The 25,812-nt window shown below is 37.1% G+C and overlaps 1 protein-coding gene across 1 annotated transcript in view; it reads right to left on the bottom strand.

Moving 5' to 3' along the window:
* rims2a (regulating synaptic membrane exocytosis 2a) overlaps positions 1 to 25,812 on the bottom strand; it is a 167,193-nt gene that overhangs the window by 90,476 nt on the left and 50,905 nt on the right. The window contains exon 7 of the mRNA XM_060861272.1: positions 5,491 to 6,188. Coding sequence (XP_060717255.1) covers positions 5,491 to 6,188 — 698 coding nt within the window. The remainder of the gene's footprint in view (positions 1 to 5,490; positions 6,189 to 25,812) is intronic.

Raw genomic sequence — 25,812 nt, 5'->3', positions numbered from 1 at the left:
CGTCTCCCTGACAACTCAATAAGAAAGCTATTAATATAAATATTAATTAAAGTAAACAATTAATTGGATTGTTAATTATTGACGCTATTTTTACTACAAGCTGCGGAGCAGTGGACGCGAGGCGACGACACGTTGGGTGTAACAAGACTTCCTGAAGGCTGAACTAAAGATAACTTTCCTTTAACTACGAACACAGGTGACCTTGTAGCAGGGACTGAAATATTAGAGCATGAAATATTTCATGTTCAGGAATAAATCCATACTGTAGAATTATTGTTGCCTCTCTAATAATTGTTTCAAACACAAAATTAGAGACCTTCGTTGGTCCAGTGTGTTCTTTATACGACATTTTTTGGTATTACAGAATCTACAGACCTTTAAATCTGACTAAAATATCTCTAGAAGCTTTGCTTAAATAGCAAAAGGGGGCGGGGCTACAAGCCACTTTTACCCTTAAAAAAAGTTTCTCTTCCCCGTTTTCTGACTGTTTCTCGCTGCTGCTGTATAAGATAATGAGAACATGAACTAACATGTCTCCTGGACCTTCCTCAATATTAACTAAATCATTTTAATATAAGTGGACACTTATCTCTCACGCTCTCACCTCAGGGTTACTGTATGTGATACAATATCACCCCGGAGCGTATTATTTCCAGCATTGTGTTCTTCCTTACATAACAACCTGATTATTTTGGGTATATACACCAGTAAAGAATGTGATGCCCCACTTTCCCATTTTAACTGTGGATGCATGCAGGCAAGTTCTCTGCCTCAAGACCTACAGCAAAGACAAGAAACCTTCTCATTGCCGGGGTAAAACCAAAAGAAAACATTATTTTAATGTCATTTTAATGATAATACGAAGAAGCCTTTATTCTTTCTTCACATATCCCATCTTTAGAGGTTGGGGTCAGAGCACATGGTCAGACATGATACTGTCCCCCTGGAGCAGGGAGGGTTAAGGGCCTTGCTCAAGGGCACAACAGAGGCAGCTTCGCAGTGCTGAGGATCAACAACCAAGGGAATTAACCGCTCGAGTCACCACTGTTTATAAGAGTTATGTCTAGGTCATATATATGTTTCAAAGGTGGTTTTCTCACTGGCGGTTTAATCCAAAAGAGCGCATAAAAAAATGGTTGTGTGAAAGCTGTCCTGTAGACCAGGAAGAAAGCAGACAGTGGTACCCAACCCGAGACCAGCCGTAGGAGGTGGTGTGAGTTTGGTTGCACCGGATGATTTTGTTACGATTACCATGAACGCGAACGCCACTTGTACTCGAGTCATTTACTTCGTTCAGGAAGTAAAGCAACCTGCGAATGCGTTTTAGCTGATGATGACATCACCAGTTTCTACAACACTCTTGTAGGCATGAGTGACATTGGAGCATTGTGGCACACAGACCAGCATACACTGCATACACTGTGCATAATAACAAATAAAAACAATAAAAAAAATGGAGTGTTAATACGATTGTGTTCTGAGCATTTGAGATGATGTAAGATGAGTGCAAATGCAAATGAACGCTTGGTGCCTGGTGTGAAAACCACCTATACGACAGAAAAGCAACTGTTTGCCTGTGTATTAAATAAAAAAAAAAAATTTTAAACATTAAAAAATGTTTGGTCTTCAGTATCGCTATATAGGTTGTGTCCTACTTTTTCTTTTTGTGAATCATCAAATTAAAAAATAAATAAATATATTAATTTAAAAAAAAAAAAAATGCACTGGCATTTGCGTAGAATGCCTAGAATGTTCTAGAAGTATCTATTTTTATCTTCATCATTTATTTCAGATTTGCTGTGGCTAATCCCTGTTCCGTTACCCGCTAAGGTTCTTTAAATAAACCTCTCTGGTGTTCTCTGAAAAACCTAAAGACAAAATGCATCCTATTTTCTAAGATAGAAAAAGAAGAAAAGAAAAGAATTGTCTCAAAAGTAAGACCTCCAACACATTTAGCTCTTTGTGTCCGAAATCCTAAAATTGAAGCCCGGACCATCCTAATGAGCCGTGTCTGCATTTGCGAGTCCGCTTTTCTCCTCCTGCAGAGTCTACAGCTTTGTGCCTTCTGACTGATACGAAGGAAACCAGAGAGCTTATTTTGTTGCACACCAAGTCTACAGCTTATTAAACGACTTGTACTGCTTTCCCAGAATCCTTGTGGCGTGTAGCTGTCAAGCAGCCGAAACACGTTCCGTGTTCCGTCTTTGAGACACGGTGTTCGGTTTAAAGGTGTTGTGTGTAAAACTAAAACTGCACTGAAAGTGTGTTCAAAATTTTAAAATGAAGGAATCTGTGAATAAAAATCAAAGGCTTTGATCTGTTCAAATGTTGTTCTCATTATTTCTATTTCAGCTGTGAAAAACAGGCTCCTACAAATTTAAAACCTTCCCATCAGACGGCTTAACGCGTTGCACCTTTCAGTAGAAAACATTATTGCATACTCATTACGGCGAACAAGCACAATGTGGAAGACATTTTGTCTATTTAAGTATTTTATCACAACCAGCTTAGTGATTGCAGCTAGAGAGGGATCTAAATATTAAAATAAAAAACTGAATAGCAGTAAAACCCTTCACTGTAATTAACCTTGCGTGTTTGTTATATGGTGAAGATGCAACCGTGAAGATTCTCCATGATTTTCAAAAGTCTCTTACTCCACCATTGCTCCTTTCATCCTTCGAATCTGAAAAACATGACGGGACAGGCGGTCTTATCTAGCATGAAGTTTCCTTCTCTTACTTAAAAAATGTCTGACCTTCACAGGAAGCTGCAATTCCTCCCAGACCTCAAAATCTCGGGCATCAATAATGTAGGACTGCCTTGTCCCCTTTGTGCTCGGAACAGTTATATAAGGAAAGATGACTAGACCTCTCTCTCTTTCTTTATCTGTCTCACTCCTCCACATTTTCATCTGGTCTGCGTCTCCCTCATCACTTGTGCACAACGGTGTAATTTAGGTTCCGTGTAAAAATCATTTACATCTTCTTGTAAATCGCTAACTAGCAGAGTCCAACGTCAGCTGTCTCCACAACTTCTATGATAGATTTCTCATCAATATGATGTTCAAAATTGCTGGAAAATGGTGAGATGGAAAAGAACCTCCTTTGTTTTTAGGAGGTAACTGCAAAATCTAGGTGTTATCACTTGGGATATTTAAATTTGTTTTCTCTAATTGAACAGCATTATAACTGCAGCAGAGATGTGCTGTTTACTCGTTTACAAGAAAACCAAAATACAGAATCATCCTTGAAAAAAGCACTAGTATCACTTAAAACATCATAATACAACAACAGTTAGCTCAGTTCCACTAATCTGATTGGTCAAACAGCATTCCGAGTCTGTCTATACTTTCTTATAATTGCACAGGGACTTTAGCCACAAAGTCCAGCGTTTGCTGTCTCTCCAATTCTATGCTGAATTTCTCATCAATATGATGGTCAACATTGATGGAAAATGGCGAGTTGGAAAAAAAGCTCTCACTCTTATTTTTTAACCACAAAATCTATCTGTTATCACTTATAAATTGGTAATGGGGAAGCGGTATCTTAGTGGTTAAGGTGTTGGCCTACTTCTTGGAAGAATGGGAGTTCAAATTCCTTGGCTAACAAGCTGCTGCCCCTGAGCCCCTGAGTAATGCCCTTAACCCTCAATTGCTCAGTTTTATAAAGTAAGTCTCTCTGGATAAAGGCGTAATTCAAATTAGTTTTTTCTTATTGAACGGCATTGTAACTGCTAGCAATAACAATACTAGACAACTGCTGAATATTTTGTCACCAAAATACAGAATCAGCCATAAAAACATCATACATATTTCATTACGTAACAGCTAGCTCGGGTCCACGAATCCGATCGATCGAGCAGCATTCCAAGCATGCCTAGATTTCCTATAACCGCAAAGAGACGTTTTATTTTGTGCATCATGTATCAGTAACGAAGAAAGAAAGAACAAAACAAAAGAACAACATAAAAAAGAAACAACAGCAATGTTACCAGAATGACCATTAACAGAAAAAGACAAATCAATGGGAGCTAGCTAGAAGTTCGATAACGTGAGTTTGGCTTCTTCAGGATGTTTTCACTAGAGTATAAAATAATACTAATAATAATAATAATAATAATAATAATAATAATAATAATAATAATAATAATAATAAATCAGAACATTTGGCCAAAATATCAGTTTATTCACTTATTTATATTTATTTATGTAAATTGTTCAGAACTGCTTACTCATGCTATACTGCCTCTATCTAAACATACTATCTAAACATATTTAAAATAATTACAAAATTTGAAATTTTGTTTTTCTTTTATATTTTCTTTTAATTTTCACCTTAAGAGTTTGAATGTGTTGATAGTGTACTAAAACCGGTGCATAGTGTGACAGCTCAGATCTGGGAAACGTGTAGAAAAGTTGATCATAAAACAACACTAATTGCTCAGAGGTCTGTGGGTGAATCCTGGCGAGGAATGCTGTAATTAACCTCCAAAGTTTAATTACCTTTCATATACCTACTTTAATTAATCTACAGATGTGATGATGCCACTAAAACCTGTAAAGACCCCCTGGCTGACTCTCTCACTGCCTGACTGGAAATAGTACTGTCACTGGGGTGCTTCATCACAGGAACAATCCATTTTTATTAGCACAATACACCGATCTCTTCTCTGTTCTTTTTCACGGTCTCTTCTTCCCTCACTGTTTTTTTTTCCTACATGTAACACAGTCCATTAAAACCAGATTGAACTCCAAGTTCAGAGACAACCAGGGTGCAGCAATTCATGTCATAGGAGGATAGGCAGCCTGATGTGTGTAAACACACACACACATTCACACACACACACACACACACACATATATATATATATATAGAAACAGACAGATAGATAGACAGATAGATAGACAGATTGACCGAAAGACAGATGATTTCACGCAGCAAAGAAAACAAGGCTAATAATAGCTAACACCTGACACAAGCCAGTTAGCATCTTTTCTTTGCACGATCGTTGCTCCCTGCAAGCATAGGTTTATTATGAGCTGCTATTTGGCTAATACTGTCCAAACTAGGAGTTTCCTATTCAATATTGTGTCTAAGGCAGGTTATTAAGAAATGAATACATTCAATATCAATATTTTCCTACAAATGCCATTAACCGTAAAATTAAAACTGTGAAATTAGCTGTTTATGCTAACACAATGATGTTACTGTATTTAAATTGCATTGATGGGCCAAAATAAAGACTTGGGTAGCCTTAATTCAAATTGACTTGAAACACCTAATGTTGACATATTTTGAGGTAAAGTAAGTGAAAATGCTAATATCTAGCATAGTAGCAAAATCTTTCAAGGTAAAAATTGACAAGAATATCAGGATATGAGCATTTTTGCTACAGCTTATCTGCTTGTAATTTCTGAAAAACGTAATACAGGTAGCGTCTCTTTCTCTTTCGTTCTGTATGTGTGTATTTGTGTTGTAAATGTCACCTCACCTTTCTCACTGACCGACTCGCTCTCAATCTCCACATCGTCACAGCTGGTGTACTCGGGCGTAGTGGGAAGCTCTTCGTCCGAGCTGCTCAGTGAAGCCCGCCTTGCTTTACCTCCCCGCTTGCTTTTATGAGGTCTGGGTGGTGGTGGACGAACGGATTCTGACTGGTCCGAACTAAGCGAGTCGTTGCGCAGCAGGTTGTCCGTCTTGTCCCGTGGACCGGAATTGGAGGGCCGGTGACCGTAGGAGGGGCCATGGGTGTGGACATGGCCGTAATGCCAGGCCCCGGGCCGCTCTTCGGCCTCGGTGCAGGCCAGAGAGACATCACTATGGCGCCGCTCGTGGCGGAAACGTGACATCTCGGCGTGCATGCGCATCTGCTCCTCATATGGCTGCGGCTTCACTGGGTACCGTGCCAGGTTTGGGTCACTCCTGTAGCGTGTGTGGCACTCGTCCTGGCGATGGAGATCACGTTCAGATACCAAGCCTGGTTCGGGAGGATGATGCTCCTCCTCCTGGGAGTGCCAGGCACCACGGCGGGCACGGTATGATGCCCGAGCTGACTGCGCGTCTTCATAGGGGCGACCGTAGTCAGAGGGCGATCGTGGCATGCCACCTTGTCCTGGGGCATAGTGTGATGTACGCTCCTCCCTTTGGAAGTTTGGATTTGGCTCCCTAGATGCAGAAGGACTTCTTTTCCTGAAGAAATGAAAGGCAATGAAAGGTCAAACATCACAAAGTAGAAAAGTAGTAATATAATAATTCTAAAATATGATCAATATAGTACATTAACTCTTTATTTTTTTTTACTCTTATTCCTACACTCCAGTTTGCTTTACAGTTTGATAAAAATTTTATCATTAATTTATTTAATTATTTATTTTTGCTCAGTGTAGTGTGTTGTAGGCACTGAAGCATTTCTGATACATTTTCTGATAGAGTTGATTTTTTTTTGCAAGCTTGCCTTTTACTGTGACAGAAATGCTCTGAAACTAGATCTGACAGATTGCTCTGTGTGTGTGTGTGTGTGTTCTAGATGCCCGCCTCATGCATTATGCAGTCGATGCAGGACACTAAGCCTTACTCCATTCACAAATCCAATCCGCTGCCACAGCAGAATGATGTCTGAATGTTTGTGTGTGTTGTGTGTTTGTGTGCATGTTTGTGTGTGTGTGTGTGTATGTGTGTGTGTGTGTGTGTGTGTGTGTGTGTGTGTGTGTGTGTGTGTGTGTGTGTGTGTGTGTAAAACGTGTTTGTGTGCACTCTTGGCTTCTGTCAGCCCACATGATGAGCAGGTTTTCGTGTTGACTAGAAAGAACGCGTCAGCAAGAGAGCACTACAACGTGTGTGTGTGTGTCAAGAAGGTGAGAGTGTGAGTGTGAATTGCTTCGGTAAGTGCTCTCAGCCAGCCTGCAGGGCCGGCACACCATGAAGATATTCACTTCTGAATTTCTCAAGATCACTGCAAACATTTTCACCCTCACTTCTGTTTCTTTCTCATTCGATCATTCAATCTGCTCCGTCAGCTTCTTACATACACATATCACAAAGCTACATTAAATCCAGAGTCTATTTCAGACTCAAATTTACTCTGCCACTAATAGACACTAATAGATCATTTGATTATTTCTACAGGGTGTCAAGAAAGTCCTCATGAGGAAATTAAGCAAAATCTATATAAATCTATTATTTATTTAAGCTTTTAAGAGTGTCTTTGACAAAAAAGAATGAATTGAAATCAGTCTCATGACTGGACCAGGATGCTCTCTCCAGGTTGTGATGGACTTTAACAGGATTCACATTCAACACCTCACCTCACATACAACACTGCTGCCAAATTGTTTGCCAAATACAAGAGAGGACAATATATGGACTTTGCCAGACGCTCTTATCCAGAGCAACTTACATTACTGAGCAATTGAGGGTTATGGCCCTTGTTCAGGGGCCCAGCAGAGGCAGTTTGGGGGACCTGGGATTAAAACTCCCGATCTTCCAATTGGTAGTCAAACACCTTAACCAATAGGTCCCACAATCCCATGGAACCAACCAAGAAGTGGATGTCCACAAACATCTGCTGAGGAAGACCCACCGATGTGTTGTATAGCGACTACAGGGACACCCTTATTACTATTACCCCACCTACTGTATTACTATTACACCACCTGCTTCCCAGGGTGTGAAATGCCACTATGTGGCAAAACATTAGCAAACAATTTAGTCTGGACATACCCTTTCCCAGTACCATTCTTTATCCCAGTTTGGTCCACCACCAGTCAGTTATTCAACAGTGACTTACTGGGAGATTAAAGACTAACATGTGCTTCCATGTGAATTGTGAGGCTAACTCATGTTTACAACACAAACTCCTGATCATGCTGCATCCCAAGGCAGCATAACACACAAGCTCAAAGATGCCCAAGATGGCTAATGTCAATGTGATTGACATAGAAAGAGAGAAAGAGAGAAAGAGAGAGAGAGAGAATGACTCCTGAAAAGACTGAACAATGAAACTAACTACCTCACGATTCTTAGCTTAGTAAGTATATACAGTATATTTATTTTTACCAGAACAGGAGCCTAGTGTATCAATAACTTAAATAGAACATAATCGGACCTTAAGGACTGCTACTTTGAAAATTCTGTTTAATAAAATCTTAAGTGTACCGTGTGCATCTTTCCAAGAAACAAAATATATATTAAAGGTACAAAAGATGTGCCCTTGAGCGCTTGTTGCAAAAATAAATAAATAAATAAATAAAAATGCAGGAGTGGGTAGAGAAACGGTGCTGCATTAATGCCCACACACTCACTGAGGGAATAAATTACTCAAACGTATTTGTGTGTGCGTGTCTGTGTGTGTGCAAAAGTGAAAAGCAATCAAGGTGAAATTAGAAGAGAGTCTACTGGGGAAGAACAGCAACTCTACAGTGAAGAGGAATGACAATTTGAGTAATGATCCACGTCCAGCGTGGATCATTAACACGAACACAGCCAACATTAACACCTAATCATATTGTAAACCTTTCAACGTATCAAATGTTTCAGGGTTTCAGTGTATTTTTCTAAGTAACAAATTAAGCGTGTGAGCCTTTTTTTTTTTTAAGGACCAAAACATCATTCCAGAAAACATTTTTCAAATTTGAAAAACTGTGTAGTTTTACTTCTTTACATGTTCCTGAATAAAGCCACCAAACCATGGTACTTAGGACCATGTTGTGTAAGGAATACAACACCACACAACATGGGTCTGTGGCCAGCCAGAAGCTTTCGTTCCTCTTATAACACTGGCATTTGCCAATACTTACATTTAAACTACTAATGAACCCAGTCGGCATGTGACCGAAGTTGTCATTTGTTGTTTCAACATTGAAATAACGTTGGAAGAACCTTTTATTCAAAATAGTTGTAAAAAAGTTAGCAAAATACTTCAGAATTACCGTATTTTCCGCACTATAAAGCGCACCGAATTATAAGGCGCAGTCTCAGTTACGGGGTCTATTTCTGTACTTAAACCCATACATAAGGCGCACCGTATTATAAGGCGCATGCTAAAACATACGGTCTACAAAAAAGGTAATGGAAGCAAAACAGTGAGTTTAGTTCAACTTTATTCTACTATTTAACAACACACACACCTCCACTTCTGAACCATAGATTCATTGATGTTGAATTATTTCGCAGCTGCTCTATTCCCATTTACAACCGCGTAACTGAAAATAATATTTTTACAGATTTTTGGAACTCAATGCACACATAAGGCGCACCGGATTATTAGGCGCACAGCCAAAAATGACACAGCATCATTTTATGTACAATTTTCATTTCGATATAATATTGATAAATTAAATTAAACAATAATAATTATAGAAAGTTATTTTATATATAAATATTTATTATGAAAGTTTTCATTTTTATTTATTTGAAACATATATTTTGCATATATTTAACTTATATATTTCTGAACAGGTCTGTTCAGAAATAAATAATTATTATTATCATCATCATTTTATGTACAATTTTCATTTAGATACAATATTGATAAATTAAAGAGAGAGAGAGAGAGAGAGAGAGAGAGAGAGAGAGAGAGAGAGTTGTGTGTTTTAGCTCTCTACACCACAGTTTACATAAATTAACTAGCTAACGTAGGGTAAGAAAGAAACTGTAAAATTCTGAAACATGGAATTTCATTGTAAATTTAATTTACATACTGTAACTAAAACTCAATTCAATGTTAAATCAACATTGACCTTCATTCATGCTTGGTGAAAAGCAAGACGTTGAAACAACATCACGATATCAACATGATTCAACTTGCAAACTCGATCATAATGTTGGATCACCCATGTCACCACCAAGTGTTTTAAAAGGTTATATTTAATGTTGTGGAACATCTGCAAAACAAGTTCCTGTGATCGATTAAACAACCGTTCTCTCAGCAGTATTTTTGGGTTAATAAGATAAAAAAAAATAAATAAATGCTTTCCTGTTGTGGAAAACGGATGTTTACAAAGTCGCTAAGACTAAAGACTCATTCCATCACCATATCAATGCTACATTACCACAAATTTTTGTCGTTCACTATACAAGTCTCCAGGAATGCCTCGGTGCTATAGAACCAAACAACGTATTAGAACAATTGTGTTAATATGAATATTTTAATTACAGCCAGAACTAACTAGGGCTGCTGTTATAAAAGAAATTAACACAGCCAGTGGTATATAGAGTAGCTGTTCATTTAAGATTTGTAAACAAACAGAAATTATAACCAATTGTTTTCCGGGTATTGCAGGTTAGCTCTGTGTGTAGAGATTTTTTCCAAGTATAAATATAAAACAGCTCCAAATGCTACACCATGAGTAATATATAAAATGATGGAATGCAGGCACTTTCAGGAAAGTTGTTTTCTGAGCCTGGCTTGGCCACATGTGACTAATAAACTGTCTCAAATCTGGAAATATGACACAACCAGCAGGGAGAAGTCCCAGCCAATCAATAATTTGGAAAGCCTGCAGCCTGGAAAGGCAGAAAGCTAATAAAAGATAGTGAAGAGGGAATAGGGAGCAGGGTGAGTGACAGGTGTGTGCATACGTGTGAACAACTTGAGGTGCTGCCGTAAGCTTGGCTTCTCCCAACGGACACAGATATTTCGAATCGTGTCAAAAGGCAGCGGTGAGAAGCACATAAATCGAAGATGGCCATGAAAGCAGCATTGAAAGATGATCAGGTGAAATTTATTGCATTTTAAAAATAAAGAATGTGGGTTAGATATTGTCCTGAGTCACAAGATTACACATAGAGCAATCCAAATTTGTCAGGTTGTGTAATTAAACACACACACAAACTAGCCAAACAGGAATAGGGCATCTGGTAAAGGCAGGAACCCAAAAACCTGCGTGTTTGCTAATGGAACCTTCCAGAACAGGAGGACATAGGAAGCAGCTCCACAGTTACATACGCGTCATTATTGCCCCCTGGAGCAGATGTACTGAGATTTTGTGTTTCTGCCAGTTTTATCCTCCACACTTTCACACTGCAGAGCCCAGACTACATGTGGAGATCAGTGCAGGCTGCGCACTAGGCATGTGCAAAATATTAAATAAGATAATCTAATTGCAAACTGTGAACAACCTGGTGTTAGATATTTTTTAATAATATGATGAGCATTTAACCCAGTTCAAATGGGAAAAGGAAGAAATTCTCTCTACATTATCTTACACTGATCCTCACTCATCTGATTGTATTCTATTACGAAACCTGGCAACTTTTACATATTTTATGTATGAGCAATTTACATCCAAGTAACAAGTTAACATCACTCATTAATACAACGGTACAGCATTTTATTTCACCTCAATAAAACCAACAAGGTAGTTTTAATATGAATATGGAACGATCTGCACTAGGGGTTTAAATTGTCATGTACAAAAAGGCAGGGCTTCCAGGCAATGTTAATTAATATTACTTGGAAGCCCCGTCATCTTCCGTACATGATCGGTACTAGGCTCAAAAAGCATCCATGATTTCTGTCCTTAAAGAATGTTTTGAGTTCCTTGAGGTGAAATAAAATCTCTTTGCATATTAGACTTAGCTTATATAGTTGAAAAATCTAGAATATAATTATAATATAGAAAAATGTAGACTTAAAAAACTGAGGAAAATTTTGGAAATGTTTCCTATTAAAATAATTTTTTTTTATTAAAAGGAAATCAAATTTTAAATTCATATTAAAACTGATTAAATACACTTTTCAAACAGTAAATAGACTGTTTAAAAAATATTTTATTATTTTTATTCTGTTTGAAATAGTTTTTTTACTACTAAAAAATCCCCACCTTCCAGCTAATATTTCTGCAACTGCCACCACAAACAAGCAGGTCCTGACTGCACAGCTTATATTACTGCACCTTCCATCTGAAGTAGTAGAAATGCTCATTCTCCTGTCTTATTTAAGCGTTTGTTCTCAATAATTAAATCATTTAATAACCTTTTGTGATAAAGTATGACCAAAATGTAAAATTTTATAATTCAGTTCACCAGATAAAAGTTCCCCAACAGTCACCCATCAGTGTCAAACTGTCAGTTCTGGGTGTTGAAATGACAATATATTTTAATCTAAGCTGCCACTGCTCAATAAAACACCATAGACTGTGTAATAATATGCAATCTCAGGGGTCTCAGGGCACAAATAGGGGGACACACTGGACAGGGTGGTGACCAATCACAGAGCACAATCACACATACTCACTCACTCATAATTTAGACATGTCAATCATGTCTTCAATACGTCTTTGGACTTGAGGAGGAAACCGAAGTACCATGAAGAAACCTGAAGCACGAGGTGAAGATGCAAACCCCACACACGGAGGCGGGAATCGAACCTCCGATCACAGAAGTCCGAGTCTGCTCCAATATCGTAAACCATGCTAAAAAAATTGTCTCTGATACTAAACATTTTAGAAATACAGATTTCTGCCTGATATACAGTATTTTTATACCAGCTTGAAGGTGTGTGTGTTTTTTTTTTGCTACAACAGCTGCTCTGACTCCAAGGTTACATTCATCGCCTTATAACTAACGTTATCTATTTTTCTTTAATAACAGCATACACAGGTACTCATACTGTAGGTTGGACGTCTTTCTTGAGAAGACTTTGATTTAACATTATTGTAAATAGTCACCAGTGTCAAGGTAACTTGTCATTCGTGGGGCAGTTTACTAAAATGTGTACAAAACTACAAAATGGTTTGTTCCAAACCCAAAACAGCTCCAGCCATACATGAAGGCTTTATATTAGCTGTTTTTATAGGCCAAGCAATATATCAGTCAAGCTCTAACATCTGCAACCCGCTGGGCCACGTTGCTGGGTTCAGTATGGACAGAATGCACAGGCCGTGTCCTAAATCTCCAGCCCTGATTTATGATCCGCAGCTTTCTCACACTGTCCCGCTTTGCTTTATTAGGCCCAAATGTTTCAGACTCGGTCATGTATGTTGGATAAGATTAGTCGCACTTCCTGCAACACGAAGGAAACCTCGACACACATCAACAACAGAGATGTAATCAACAACATCTCTGGCTTAGTATCAGGAGTAAAGACTCAAAGCTTGAGCTGATCAGTAAAACACAACAATCAAAATGAATTAGTTTATATATTAATTAATATATATTCACTCAATTATAATTACATTTTTATATATAAGTAAACATTAATGTCAATTAATTAAAGCATTTTTCACTGATTTATTTACTGATGACATAAATCAAAAAATAAAGGTTCATATGATGAAAAGATTGGGTCTATAATAAGATTATGTTTAAACATGAGATGCTTCTTTAAAAAGCTTACTGTAATAAAGCTGCCAAACACGACATTACAGCATCATTTATATATTTTATAACACATACTGTAATCATGAGTTACCGAACTTTTATTACTTTTTCTTAGGAAAGGAAAATAATAGACTTGGGACACACATTTAGTTCCACTCTCTTTATCTCTCTCTCACACACACACTTTTCTATCATTTCCACACTCCTCTTCCTGCGAGTGCTAACTGTGCATTTTTCATTGCGGTGAGCGCTTGAAATCAAAGGAGCAGCAGTGGCTGCATCAGGCTGTGTGTGTAGGGGCATGATTTCTATCTTAGAAAATATCAAGGAAAACTGAAAGAGCCAAACGTTTTCCTTTTGAGGATAAGATTAGGTTTAAGTGAAGGCATACTGTACAGTAGCATTAATTAGCTGTATTAATAATCATGTTAATAAAAGCCCCTTACAAGGATAATAAGACATGTGTTTGTGTGTATGTGGCCACAGAGACAGAGATATGAGGTGATAAAAAGCTAACAGTGAGTGAGGACCGGCATCAGTATTCAAGAAAAACAAACACAAATGTACAATTATTTATACGATCATTTATATGGTTTCTTCTTTTTTAAACCTTTGTGGAAGAAATCTTCAGTATCAGCATCTTTTAACATTCTGTAATCTTTCTATCATAAAAAAAGTTCTGTATATTGTATGTTTTTTGCATGGTTTTTCTTTTTCTGCATGGGAGCATCATCAGACATGTGACCATGCATGTGTGTAGCTCATAGAGATGAGCATGCTCAAGTATCAGCTCTGTGCTTGATTGGATTGCACTCTTACCCCCAAATGAATAAATACGTATGTACCGATAAGTGTCTAGGTTAATCCCAGTAACCTAACCACTTAAAGATCACTCCACTACACAAATCAGTCATTACAAAGTCTATTTTAAAAGCCGTCAACTCTGAGAAAACAAAGCCCAAGTGCTTCAGAAATGATTACCAGTACAATAATGCAGCATTCGGGGATTTCAAATCCCAAGAATGTTCATATTCCATTATGCACTTCCTGTAATCACTCTGTGATGCAGTATGGGCATAATGTTCCAGCATGCTTTCAGTATCTGATGGAATGATGGCAAGGCTTCTGTTGCTTTATTACAGGGTGAATAAATCCATGAATAAGATCTGTCCACCCATTTTTACACCATTACTTACAAACCTGTTGGCTGTGATCTGCGTCTTGAAAAATAAAAAATAAACCCTGTTGAAGCCAAAAGAGAATCCCTTCTGGATCCTGCTTTCTCTCAAGGTTTCTTCCTTAGATCATCTCAGGGAGTATTTCCTTGCCACCATCACCTCCAGCTTGCTTATTAGGAATAAATGTTAGACCTGAACGTCTTTGGATTGGACCTGACTTCTTTGGATTGGACCTGACTTCTTTGGGTTGGACCTTAATTTTTAGACTGGACCTGACTTCTTTAGACTGGACCTGACTTCTTTAGACTGGACCTGACTTCTTTAGGTTGGACCTGACGTCTTTAGATTGGACCTGACTTCTTTAGACTGGACCTGTCCTCTTTGGATTGGACCTGTACTCTTTGGATTGGACCTGACTTCTTTAGGTTGGACCTGACTGCTTTAAGTTGGACCTGACTTCTTTAGGTTGGACCTGACTTCTTTGGGTTGGACCTGACTTCTTTGGGTTGGACCTGACCTCTTTAGGTTGGACCTGACTTCTTTAGGTTGGACCTGACTTCTTTGGGTTGGACCTGACCTCTTTAGGTTGGACCTGACCTCTTTAGGTTGGACCTGACTTCTTTGGATTGGACCTGACTTCTTTGGATTGGACCTGACTTCTTTGGATTGGACCTGACTTCTTTGGATTGGACCTGGCTACAACTTGACAAGTTGTTTGGGAATTAACAAAATCTAATTAATCAAACCTATCAAATTTCTATTAGAAATTGTTTATTTCCAAGCAAAATGTTATTGTTAAAAACTTCATACGACAAAATCTATACTTCCTATCTTTAGGAAGGAAGTTGTAATGCTTAATCATGTTTAAAATGCCCTGGACCTGAGATTTGTTTACCCAATATTCGAGCCAGGATGTTGAAGAAAATATAGTCACTGAATTCGAGTAAAAGTTTGGAGCATTATGTCTTTAACAGTTACTAATGATTTCTGTTTAAAATTGTTAGTGGTGAGTAAATGAGGTCCTGTAAAAGGTGTTTCTTAGACAGTTTTAGTGAAAAATGTCCTACATTTCCTTTGATTGGCAGTAGTATTGCAGTAATTATGTTCATGTGCTATAATGTAGGAAGTAGAGAACAAAAGCCATATTGTATATTTAAACCCCAGGGAACATAAATGCGTGTTTGCTTTGTAATTATAATAATGTTGCTTTTGTGAGTGTGCTGTAAGCAGTGCAAAAAAAAAATGTGGTTTTATGTTTCTGATTTAAAGTGGTCTGCTTTGGGAAGTTTGGATGAACTTTACCCACACCAATCACACGCATTTGTTTGAACCTCATGCATAGCAATGCGTATCAAAACAAATGCAATCCTGCTTGAATAAGCTCTTCGGGTTGGCCTGACCTAGCATGCAAAAAATATACGATATAAGATAAAGATCTATTGTTATTTTCACCTATGAAATATTCACTGCCCCGTTGCCTTCCACAGAGTTATTCATTCTCCTAGTGGCCAAAATGGGAACTGCACTGAATGCCATTAGAGACCCATTGGGTCAGGAATCATTCTGCTCCACCAAGATCTCCTTTTGGTTATTTTTTTTATCCCTAATTGCATTCCTTATGTCTGAATACCAGACAGATGCAAAAAGCATTTCACTGCATGTCGTACTCTGTATGTATGTGTATGTGACAAATAAAAATTTGTTTTGATTTGAAATAATATGAATCCAACATAAATCTAACATCGAGCTTGTTTCTAAACAATGAGCTTGTTTCCCATGCAAAGGCTACAGAAAAAAAAAATCTGTCCCACTTTTCCAATGTCCTTTGTGTACTACTATTACTATAAATACAGTACATTAATAAAAAAAAAGTACAAGAAAATGATTCTTCAGTATTTTTTACCAGCTCACAATAAAGATTGCAGACAGTCAATATGTGTGGGGAACAGTCAGGTCAGAAAGCTCACCTTCTGCTCCAGTGCTCAGGGTGCATACGAGATGAAGATACTACAGCGTAATCACATCATTTGTATATGACACACACCATCAGGCTGGAACACTGGACTTGGTTTATAATTGCCTTTAAATCTGAAAATGGCTGCAGGGTTAATCCAGAGCGTCAAATCTGAGTCCAGAAAAAAAACATATGCGACACAGTGCCGATGTAAATAGTACGGAAGAACAATGTGATGTGATGCAATATCTGCAACAGACTGAACAAACCAGAGGTGTGACTCAAACAACATATGTCTGTGCTATTCTAGACAGTTATTAAGCATGTGAGTGGATAGGTTTTGATTTACGACACAGCTCACGACAACAGTTGAAAATTTACGATTAAGTCGATTACTGACTTAACTCTGATTGTTTAATACTGAAAACTAATTTCAATGGTGAATAGAGTCACAGAAATGGATGGATAGATGAATAGATGAATAGATAGGTAGACAGATAGACAGACAGACAGACAGACAGACAGACAGACAGACAGACAGACAGACAGACAGACAGACAGACAGACAGACAGACAGACAGACAGATAGATAGATAGATAGATAGATAGATAGATAGATAGATAGATATTTAAATGCCCTTAAAATAAGAACTGACTGTCCTATATAAATATATATTAGTGTGTGGGTGTTAATCAGATGAAGAACTAAATAGCTGCTGTCAGGATGCTGTAAAAAGAACAGTAATAAGCACTACTATAAATTTATAAGCAAAAGGTAAAAGCAAGAAGGCTGCAGTTGTAGGGAAGAGGGCAAACAAGAGGGAATGTAATCACTGATCATTTATTACCACAGTGATCTTTGAAGCTTGAAAGGTCCAGCTTGTTTACTAATGATAGGTCACAGCCATGATTGCGTCAAGATTCTTGGCGTGACCATAGTGAACACTCTGTGTTAATCAATGTGCTTCATGCTACACTGACTGACACTGAAACAGAGAGATTTTCAGATTCATAATTCATTACAAAAGAGAGAGAGAGAGAGAGAGAGAGAGAGAGAGAGAGAGAGAGAGAGAGAGAGAGAGATGATAAGCCCAGACTTAAGTAAGGCTGAAACCAATCTAAGTATTTAAAGGTTAAGGGCCTTGCTCATTGACCCAACAGTGGTTCTTTGGCATTTAATCTTCCTGTCAAAATATAGCATATAGCAAATGAACTCTCTCTCTCTCTCTCACATACACGCACATACACACACACACACACACACACACACACACACACACACACACACACACACACACACACACACACACACACACACACACACACACACACACACACACACACACACACACACACACAAAACACCTCCCTGAAGGAGCCGGAGCAGGAGACGTGATGCAATATAACAGCAAACTGACTTAAATATGAACAAGCTGCAACAAATACCCAGAAAAGTTTTTATTTGTTTGTTTTTTTTTTCTAAAAAAAAAAAAAAAAATGTAAGAGCTAATATCAGTTACATGATTATTTAACACACAGCAGCATTAGCAGCATAGTATTTATGCCTTTTATCAGGGTTCCCACTCTTTTTCAGAGATCATTTTCCAGGACTTTTCCAGGACATTTCAAATTTAGCAAAAAAAAGACAAGGATCACAGATTCACGGCCTAAAGTAATATGTTCTTCTCTCCAGAAGTCTTAAAAACAGCGTACACTTTATGGCTATTACTTAACTATACTTTTAAAGACAATTTGTCATGTGAATGAAATTTCAACATTTATAAAATAAAAAGACCGCACATATTAATACCCTTTCCTTTATCAGGCCAGTGCCATCATGCATGCTTTAGTTTGCTGTGCATTCCCCTTGCACATGATATTCAGATTAACAAGGTTAATATAACCTGCTTACCCGTCACCATTTACTGAAAACATTCAAGCACTTAAACCATTCCTAGCACCTGAAACCGCCAACACAAGACTGTTACTAATGTTAATTGTTTCGACCAGTTGTAAACTGTTCTTTAAATGATCAAGAACATTTAAAAATAATAATTTTCCAGGACAACAAGATTTTTTCCAGGACAATTTATGTTTTCTTTCATTTTCCATGTGTTTTCCAGGACTGGAACATTGGTCATGTAATTTTCCAGGATTTCCAGGTTTTCCAGGACGCGTGGGAACCCTGTTTTATGTATATTGACTACTGAATATAATTGCACATTGGGATTATTTTTCTTTATATTCACTCCGAGTAGGAAAAATCCATACCATTACAGCCCTTGTCCGAGTTTATATATATATTAATAAATTTGATCTAAAATTTTGACTGTGCCATATGGTCTCCATTATGTCAGATTATTCTCTAATCATAAAAATGCAATTATAGAAATTCACCACATTCTGCTTACATCATCAATCACATAAGCAAAAACATTCTAAATACCTTAGAATAAAAATACCTTAGCAACCGTTAGCTTTTTTTTGAGTACATTGTGCACTCATAGCAGAGGCCTGCGCTCGTTTGCCAGGTAGAGAACCAACCAGTCAGTGAAATCTCAGTGCTGGTCACAACCCTGGATTTAATGGGATGGTTGTGTCATGAAGGTCATTCATGTATAGCAAATCAAACGTGGATTATACACATGATCTGCTGTGGCAACCCTTAATGGGAACAATCTCCAGTTGCTTCTATTTTTTTCTACTAATCCCAAGGCATCCAGAGATTGTACCAGCTCCAGTTGTGTTCCACTTCATGAAGACTTTGGAAGATGCCAACTACATGTGGACTTTAAGGACAACAACTTTCTAATCAAGACACAATTGTCACACTGAATATGACTGTAAAAAGGACATTGTTCATAATAATACTCCCCCAAATGAGTGTCACCCAAATGAGGATGAGCTTCCCATTTGAGTCTGGTTTCTCTCAAGGTTTCTTCCTCTTCCATCTAGTACCCAGCTCATACTGTACGATTTTTCATAATCCTCCACGGTTGTTGCTTGTCAGACTGTAAAAACATGTTTCCCATGTCATACTGTAGAATTTCAGTTGTCTTCATGTCATCGTCCGATTGTGATCGTCCGATAGTCAAGATGCGTCAAAATCGGACACACACAAGAAGACTTGTAAAGGATTCGGCCATTTTTGTCCACACATCTCAGGTATTTGTTCAGTCTCTTGTCATCTCAAGACTGGACTACTGCAACTCACTGATGGCAGGTCTACCTATGAATGCAATTTTTCCTCTGCAAATGATCCAAAATGCAGCTGCACAACTTGTTTTCAACCTGCCTAAGTTTTCACACATCACCTCACTGCTGCGCTCCCTCTATTGGCTTCCGGTAGCTGCACACATCAGATTCAAAACACTGATGCTTGCCTACAAAGCCAAAAATTGACCAGCTCCCTCTTACCTCAAAGCCCTCATCACTCCTCACGCTGCACCTCGCAACCTCAGAGCAACCGGCTCTGCTCAACTGATCCCACCATCTCTCAGGGTAAGAGGTAGGTATACATCAGGACTCTTTTCTGCTCTGGCAACGAGGTGGTGCAATGAACTTCTTCATGAAATACTTGAACTAGCACTTTCTCCCGTTTGTTGTATGTATGTATTTAAAAAAGTCATGGCTCGGCGTGTATCATCCCGTTCGGCGCTCCTTTTGGTTCTTGGTTTGACACTCGTCTTAGGAGATGTCACACTGCAGGTAAGTGTCTGAAAACATCTGACACGGCCAGAACTTCATCGAAGGAAAAAAACTGATTGCAACGGCCATTAATTAGCTGTCAGTGACCATGTCAAACCAGCGATCACAGAGCAACTACAGAAACAATCGTAAACTTTTGTATAATATTAATCTTTGTATAATATTTAATAAAATTTTTATTTTATAATATTTCTTATGTTCTGTAAAGCTGCATTTGAGACAATGTCCATGGTTAAAAGTGCTATACAAATAAATTTGAATTGAATTGAATTGAGCAGATGAAAAAAAAAACAATAGCATTTTTGTTTTTATTTTGCCCTAGTTAGCGTATTTGCAGCTGACCCTTCAATTTCATGTAAACTAATATTGGATAATATTTCCTGTCTTTCAGACAAGCATCACAGCAGAGGTCACTCTCTATTAAGAAATTCTGACACTGACAGAACATCCCTTGTCTCAGAAAGCACTAAACCAGCCACTTATGATTTCATGATGAAAGAATTATTTTACAACATGCAGTTTTTGTTTAAATTAAGTATAACTGCTGCTGTATCCTGTTTGCTAAGACTTTTACAGTAGACACGAGTCAACATCATATGACAGCTACAAAGGGTTAGGTGAGTGCATTAGAAAGCATTAGGCTAACTAATGTATCCAGTGCATAGACATACAGTCTTCAACAGTGGTTCCCTCACCTTCATTAAAAAAGGAAGAATGGAGATATCCATGTCTGCTGTCTCGAGAGAGAAAGAGTGTGCTCATGGGACAGTGTTTTAGCACGCTAATAATGTACACACATGTTAAACCCATACACGCTATTTTAAAAACTAATAAGTCACTTTAATACACACTCACAGACATACTTAATTAAACACACACGCACACACACACACAAAGGCCTGAGAGATCATGTGAAGAATAGCATTGTTGCGTTTTACTGCGTCACTTTTATCTATTTCACAGTCACAAGCTGTCCACTTTGCATAACTAAGCTGCATTCTTATATAGAATAGTTATATAAGCTATATATAAGTTTATTCACTAAGTAATAGACAGCAGTATAGATAAAAAAAAACGGAGTTAGGTAGGTGGATAAATGTTTTACTGAATAATAATGTTAAGAAAACAAGTTTGAGTTATTGAGATATCCTATACAGCCTAGCTTGCTAGCCAAACATCACAGAGCACTAACAAACAACATAAACAACAGCTAGCCGCCAAGCTATCTCGCTTCAAACTACTGTACCAAGAACCCAGAAAAGTAATGTGGTAATAAATAGTGGTGAATGAAGCTAAGAAATATTTAGCAATAGGGCTGTGACTTGATGTTATGTTAGCTCAGTAAGGTGGCTAAAAATATACTCAGCATACTGTATACAGTATAGCAGCAGTTGGGTATTAGAGCTATTGGTGAAATGTGGTGTACAAAACCATGTGGTACTGTGTAAGGTTTTGTAAGTGCCAAAAATTATGTCATGCCAAATTAGTTTCTTATGAATATGCTTATAAATAGGTTGCTATATGGCATTAGCATAGTTAAATGAGTAAAGTGTCATTTCCTTGTAGCTGACACTGAATCAATACGTTCAATCAGAGAGCAACAATTTGAGAACAGGGTGGTACAAAAGAAAATATCAGACAGCCACTACACAATGCACTTCATGTCACACAGATATTTAATTGGTCTACTCATAATTCGCTTTCTTACACACACACACACACACACACACACACACACACACACACACACACACACAATAAAAAACTCCATTTCCAGCTCAAATGAATACACACTTCCTTTTCACACCTGAGCCAAACAGATAAGCACAGGGTGCACTAGATTGTTTCTATTTGTGACGTTAATGCTCTCCTCCAGCCCTCCACTCACTCTCCGTCTTCTCAGGGATTCAGTCACACTGACTGGCCATGAAAGAATGCGGATGTCCCAAGTGAGAAAAAGCAGAATTCCTCACTTTCACTCTTTTACTGTGTTTCTTTCTGTATGACAGAAACAGTGGTTATGGGGCTTTCTTTACACACATACATGGCCATAGTATTTGGCCAAGGTATTTGATATCAGATCAAAATTTGGTATCAGATTTCACAGCCACTCTTAAGGTTTGCATTCCACTCCTGGGCAAAATGAATCTAAAAATCAGAATCAGAGAACTGTAAAGTATTCTGTTTAAACAATTATACACATATATTGATTATACGGCAAAGACTTTTTTCCTGAAAGCCAAAACTAAAATTCATGTTTTTTCATTTACTTTAAACTTTCACTTTCTACTGCCCCAAGGTTGTGCAAAACTACAAGACAAGTATGTATTTGCCCTCAAATGTTTGTTAACGCTGCACATTCTGGCTGGTTTAAGTCCGATTTTTGAATACAACGGCTGCTGAATTTCACATGGACAACGATAAACCGAGCAAAAACACACCGTACAGTACATCCAAGGCAGCATGACTACACCATCAACAACGATTACACCATCTTGACCAAGAGCTTTCTCACATCACTGCGTATCCGTCAAGCATAAATTAGTTAGCATGTTTGGTGTGGCTGTGGGATTCTCAAAGAAACACAAGCAATTATATTTCCTGGCTAATAAAGAATCTGTTTATTTTCCTATGATCTATGGCAGTATGGTTTTAAGAAGCCATTTCAAAACTAACAAAAACTAACACATAGAATGTAATAATGATGTAAGAATATTGCTCTAGAAATAAAAGCAAATCATGAATTATGGCAGTTTTTCTTCCTGCAATGAAGCAAGGCTATTTCTGAATCCCTTCTGTACACTCCAAAGCCTACATTTTTGGAAAATTCTCTCAATGTTTAGTGTAAAGTCTTTCATGCTTACGTTTTCCCATCTAATGAGGCTATAACAAAAATCTACTCAATTTCGTATTTGTATCAATAACCTGTATATTCTTTAAAGGAGGATAGTTCCCATTTTAGAGGAGACACTCTTAGGGTTTGTATATAATGATAACTTTTTTAGTTGTAAAGAAAAAACACAGTATTCTACAAATCACTAAAAAAGAAATATGTGGTCAGTCAGATTTAAGAAATTATTGCATATAATATCCCTAAAAATTATTTCTCAACAAAGATGTGATTTCATTGCTTATACTGTACTAAACTAAATTTCAACAATTTTCTAATTACTAGATTTTTTCTATTTATTTTCTATAAATAACTTTCTAATTACTTGTTGTTTGATCAAATTATGTTTGATGTATGAAAATGAATTGTTTTAATGTTACTCAATTAACACAAAACTAACTTTTTCATATAAAAGTAAATTCAACAAACATTTTTTTGTATGAACTAGTTTTTTAAGCTAGTCAGTTTAGCAATCAATAGCTTGTCCCCGTTCTATATTTGTATATATATATATATATATATATATATATATATATATATATATATATATGTATATATATGTATATATATACATATATACATATATATAAATATATATATATATATATATATATATATATATATATATATATACATATATATATATATATATATAAAGACTTTTATATAATTTCATTGATCACACATATGTTGATGTAGATAGTTGGTGTAGGAACTTAGGAAGGAACAGTAGTGAAAAGGTCTTGTCTTAAAGCTGTGGTTCTGTTGTTTATATCCTGTACCTTGAATATAGAACAGATATCAAATAAAGAAACATATAAAACAATAGAAAATTAGAGAAAAATCTTTTTTTTTTCCATTATGCAGCCAATCTCTAGGACAAGATGCAAAAAAATCATCATGCAAGCTGTGATGTGGGTATGATGTTACCTAGTGGTTAAGGTTTTAGACTGTAAGAAATTCTAAAAATCTAAGTCATCTCAGTCTAAGGATAAGGGCTCTGCCAAATGGTGTAAATGTAAATGCTTCATTTTCATTTAAGCTAGCTGCCATGTACCTATCTATGAGTACAATTCAATCAGTTCAATTAAATTTAAATTTTTGTATAGCACTTTTAACAATAGACATTGTCTCAAAGCAGCTTTACAGAACATAAGAAACACAGTACAAAAAGATAATCATAGAGTTTAATATCCTAGAAAAGTTAACGTTAATATTAGACATATTTAAATGTGTTTGTATTTATACCATAAAAATATGTTTGTATTTATACCATAAAATGCTTTCTTCTTTTATGCCCTCAAATCCTACCCAAAAAAAAAAAAAAAAGTAAATAATCGATTCTAGGGCTTGAGCCTGATTATTCAGTTCTCACATTCTTTTCAGAACATTGCACCTCTTTCTTCCTCACTATCAAATTTTTCTCCATTTTCTTGTTGCTCAGATTCTCTCCATCTTAGCTTCTTGCCCCAGATATACAACCACCTTAAAAAAAAAACAACAACAAACACTGTGCTCATCCCTTGGCTTTGTGGAGATGAACGCTATGTTCTGTCTCTGGCACCAGTCTGTTCCTCAGAGACCGACGAAGCTGAGCTCTTAATTCTGCCTGCCTGCCCTCACAGCTCCCTCCACACACTCTCCTCACACACTCCTTACACTCTCGCCTCTTCTAGATACAAAAGCCGGCTAACGGCGTATAGGCAGGAAAAGCAGATTTCTCTGTTTTTCAAAACGACAATGTTACTAAGAATGATTAAAAAAATAAATAAAGAAAAAAAGCTCTGTTATAGAAAATAAATTGACCTTGGCACTGTTGTACCTGATTGGTCAGAATATTGGTGTCGCTTCATTTTCTATAACAACAATTTTCCATCTTTTCAAAACTTTTTTCAGTCATTGATATTGTCATATATTCTGCAAGGAGACATTTTTGGATGGAGCCTCCAGTATAAGTGCTTTGTAACTGTTCTATTATAAGCTAATGATGCTTTCATTCATGAAGGTCTTATTGAAGAAGAAGTGTTAATAGAGGAATAAAGCTCTTTGAGGACATGCATCCTACATGTAATAGTACACACTTTCATGTTTTATTCCTTGCATGTGCAAAATGTAGTAATTCTAGCTAGCATCATAATATGATTTTATGATTTCACCACTGTATTGAATCTTGAAATTTAGATTTCAAATGAGTTCAACTTCGTTTAAAATCTGACATCTTATGAGAAGCTAAATCACACATTTATTTCTTTGCATTCCTTCATTTTCTTAATAAACAAGAAAAACCCACAGTTTTTCACAAAATCCTTTTCAGCTATTGTTTTAGTCACAAGTTATCACCCTTTGCTCTCTGTCTCGCTTAGATGGAAGGGATTACCCATCATCCACCGGATTGATTAAACAACGTTGCCATGGTGACACAGCCACGAGAGTAAGTCCAGGGCGATAGGGGATATTCTAGCACTAAGAGCGAACAATTCTGATTTATCTCTTCTCTTTCCTCTTCCATATTCTCTCTCACACACAGGAAAATGTATGACGGGTAGAAATAAATGAAGATTTTAATATTTTAGAGGATAATAAGAGGATAAAATACAGTCTCATTTGAAAGTCTATTCAAATTATTCAGCAATAAATGTCAATACTCTTGTGATATGTATAAAATTATGCCAAAATTATGGTTGCAACTGAGCATATTCTTTCTTAACGAGGAATAGTTTTGTTCTTATTTAAGCAACAGTAAGCCTAAAACTATTTACAATT

This window comes from Tachysurus vachellii, chromosome 25 (assembly GCF_030014155.1).
Source record: "Tachysurus vachellii isolate PV-2020 chromosome 25, HZAU_Pvac_v1, whole genome shotgun sequence".
Taxonomy (NCBI): domain Eukaryota; kingdom Metazoa; phylum Chordata; class Actinopteri; order Siluriformes; family Bagridae; genus Tachysurus; species Tachysurus vachellii.
Note: the sequence above shows the minus strand (reverse complement) of the source record. Positions and strands in the feature narration are given on the sequence as shown.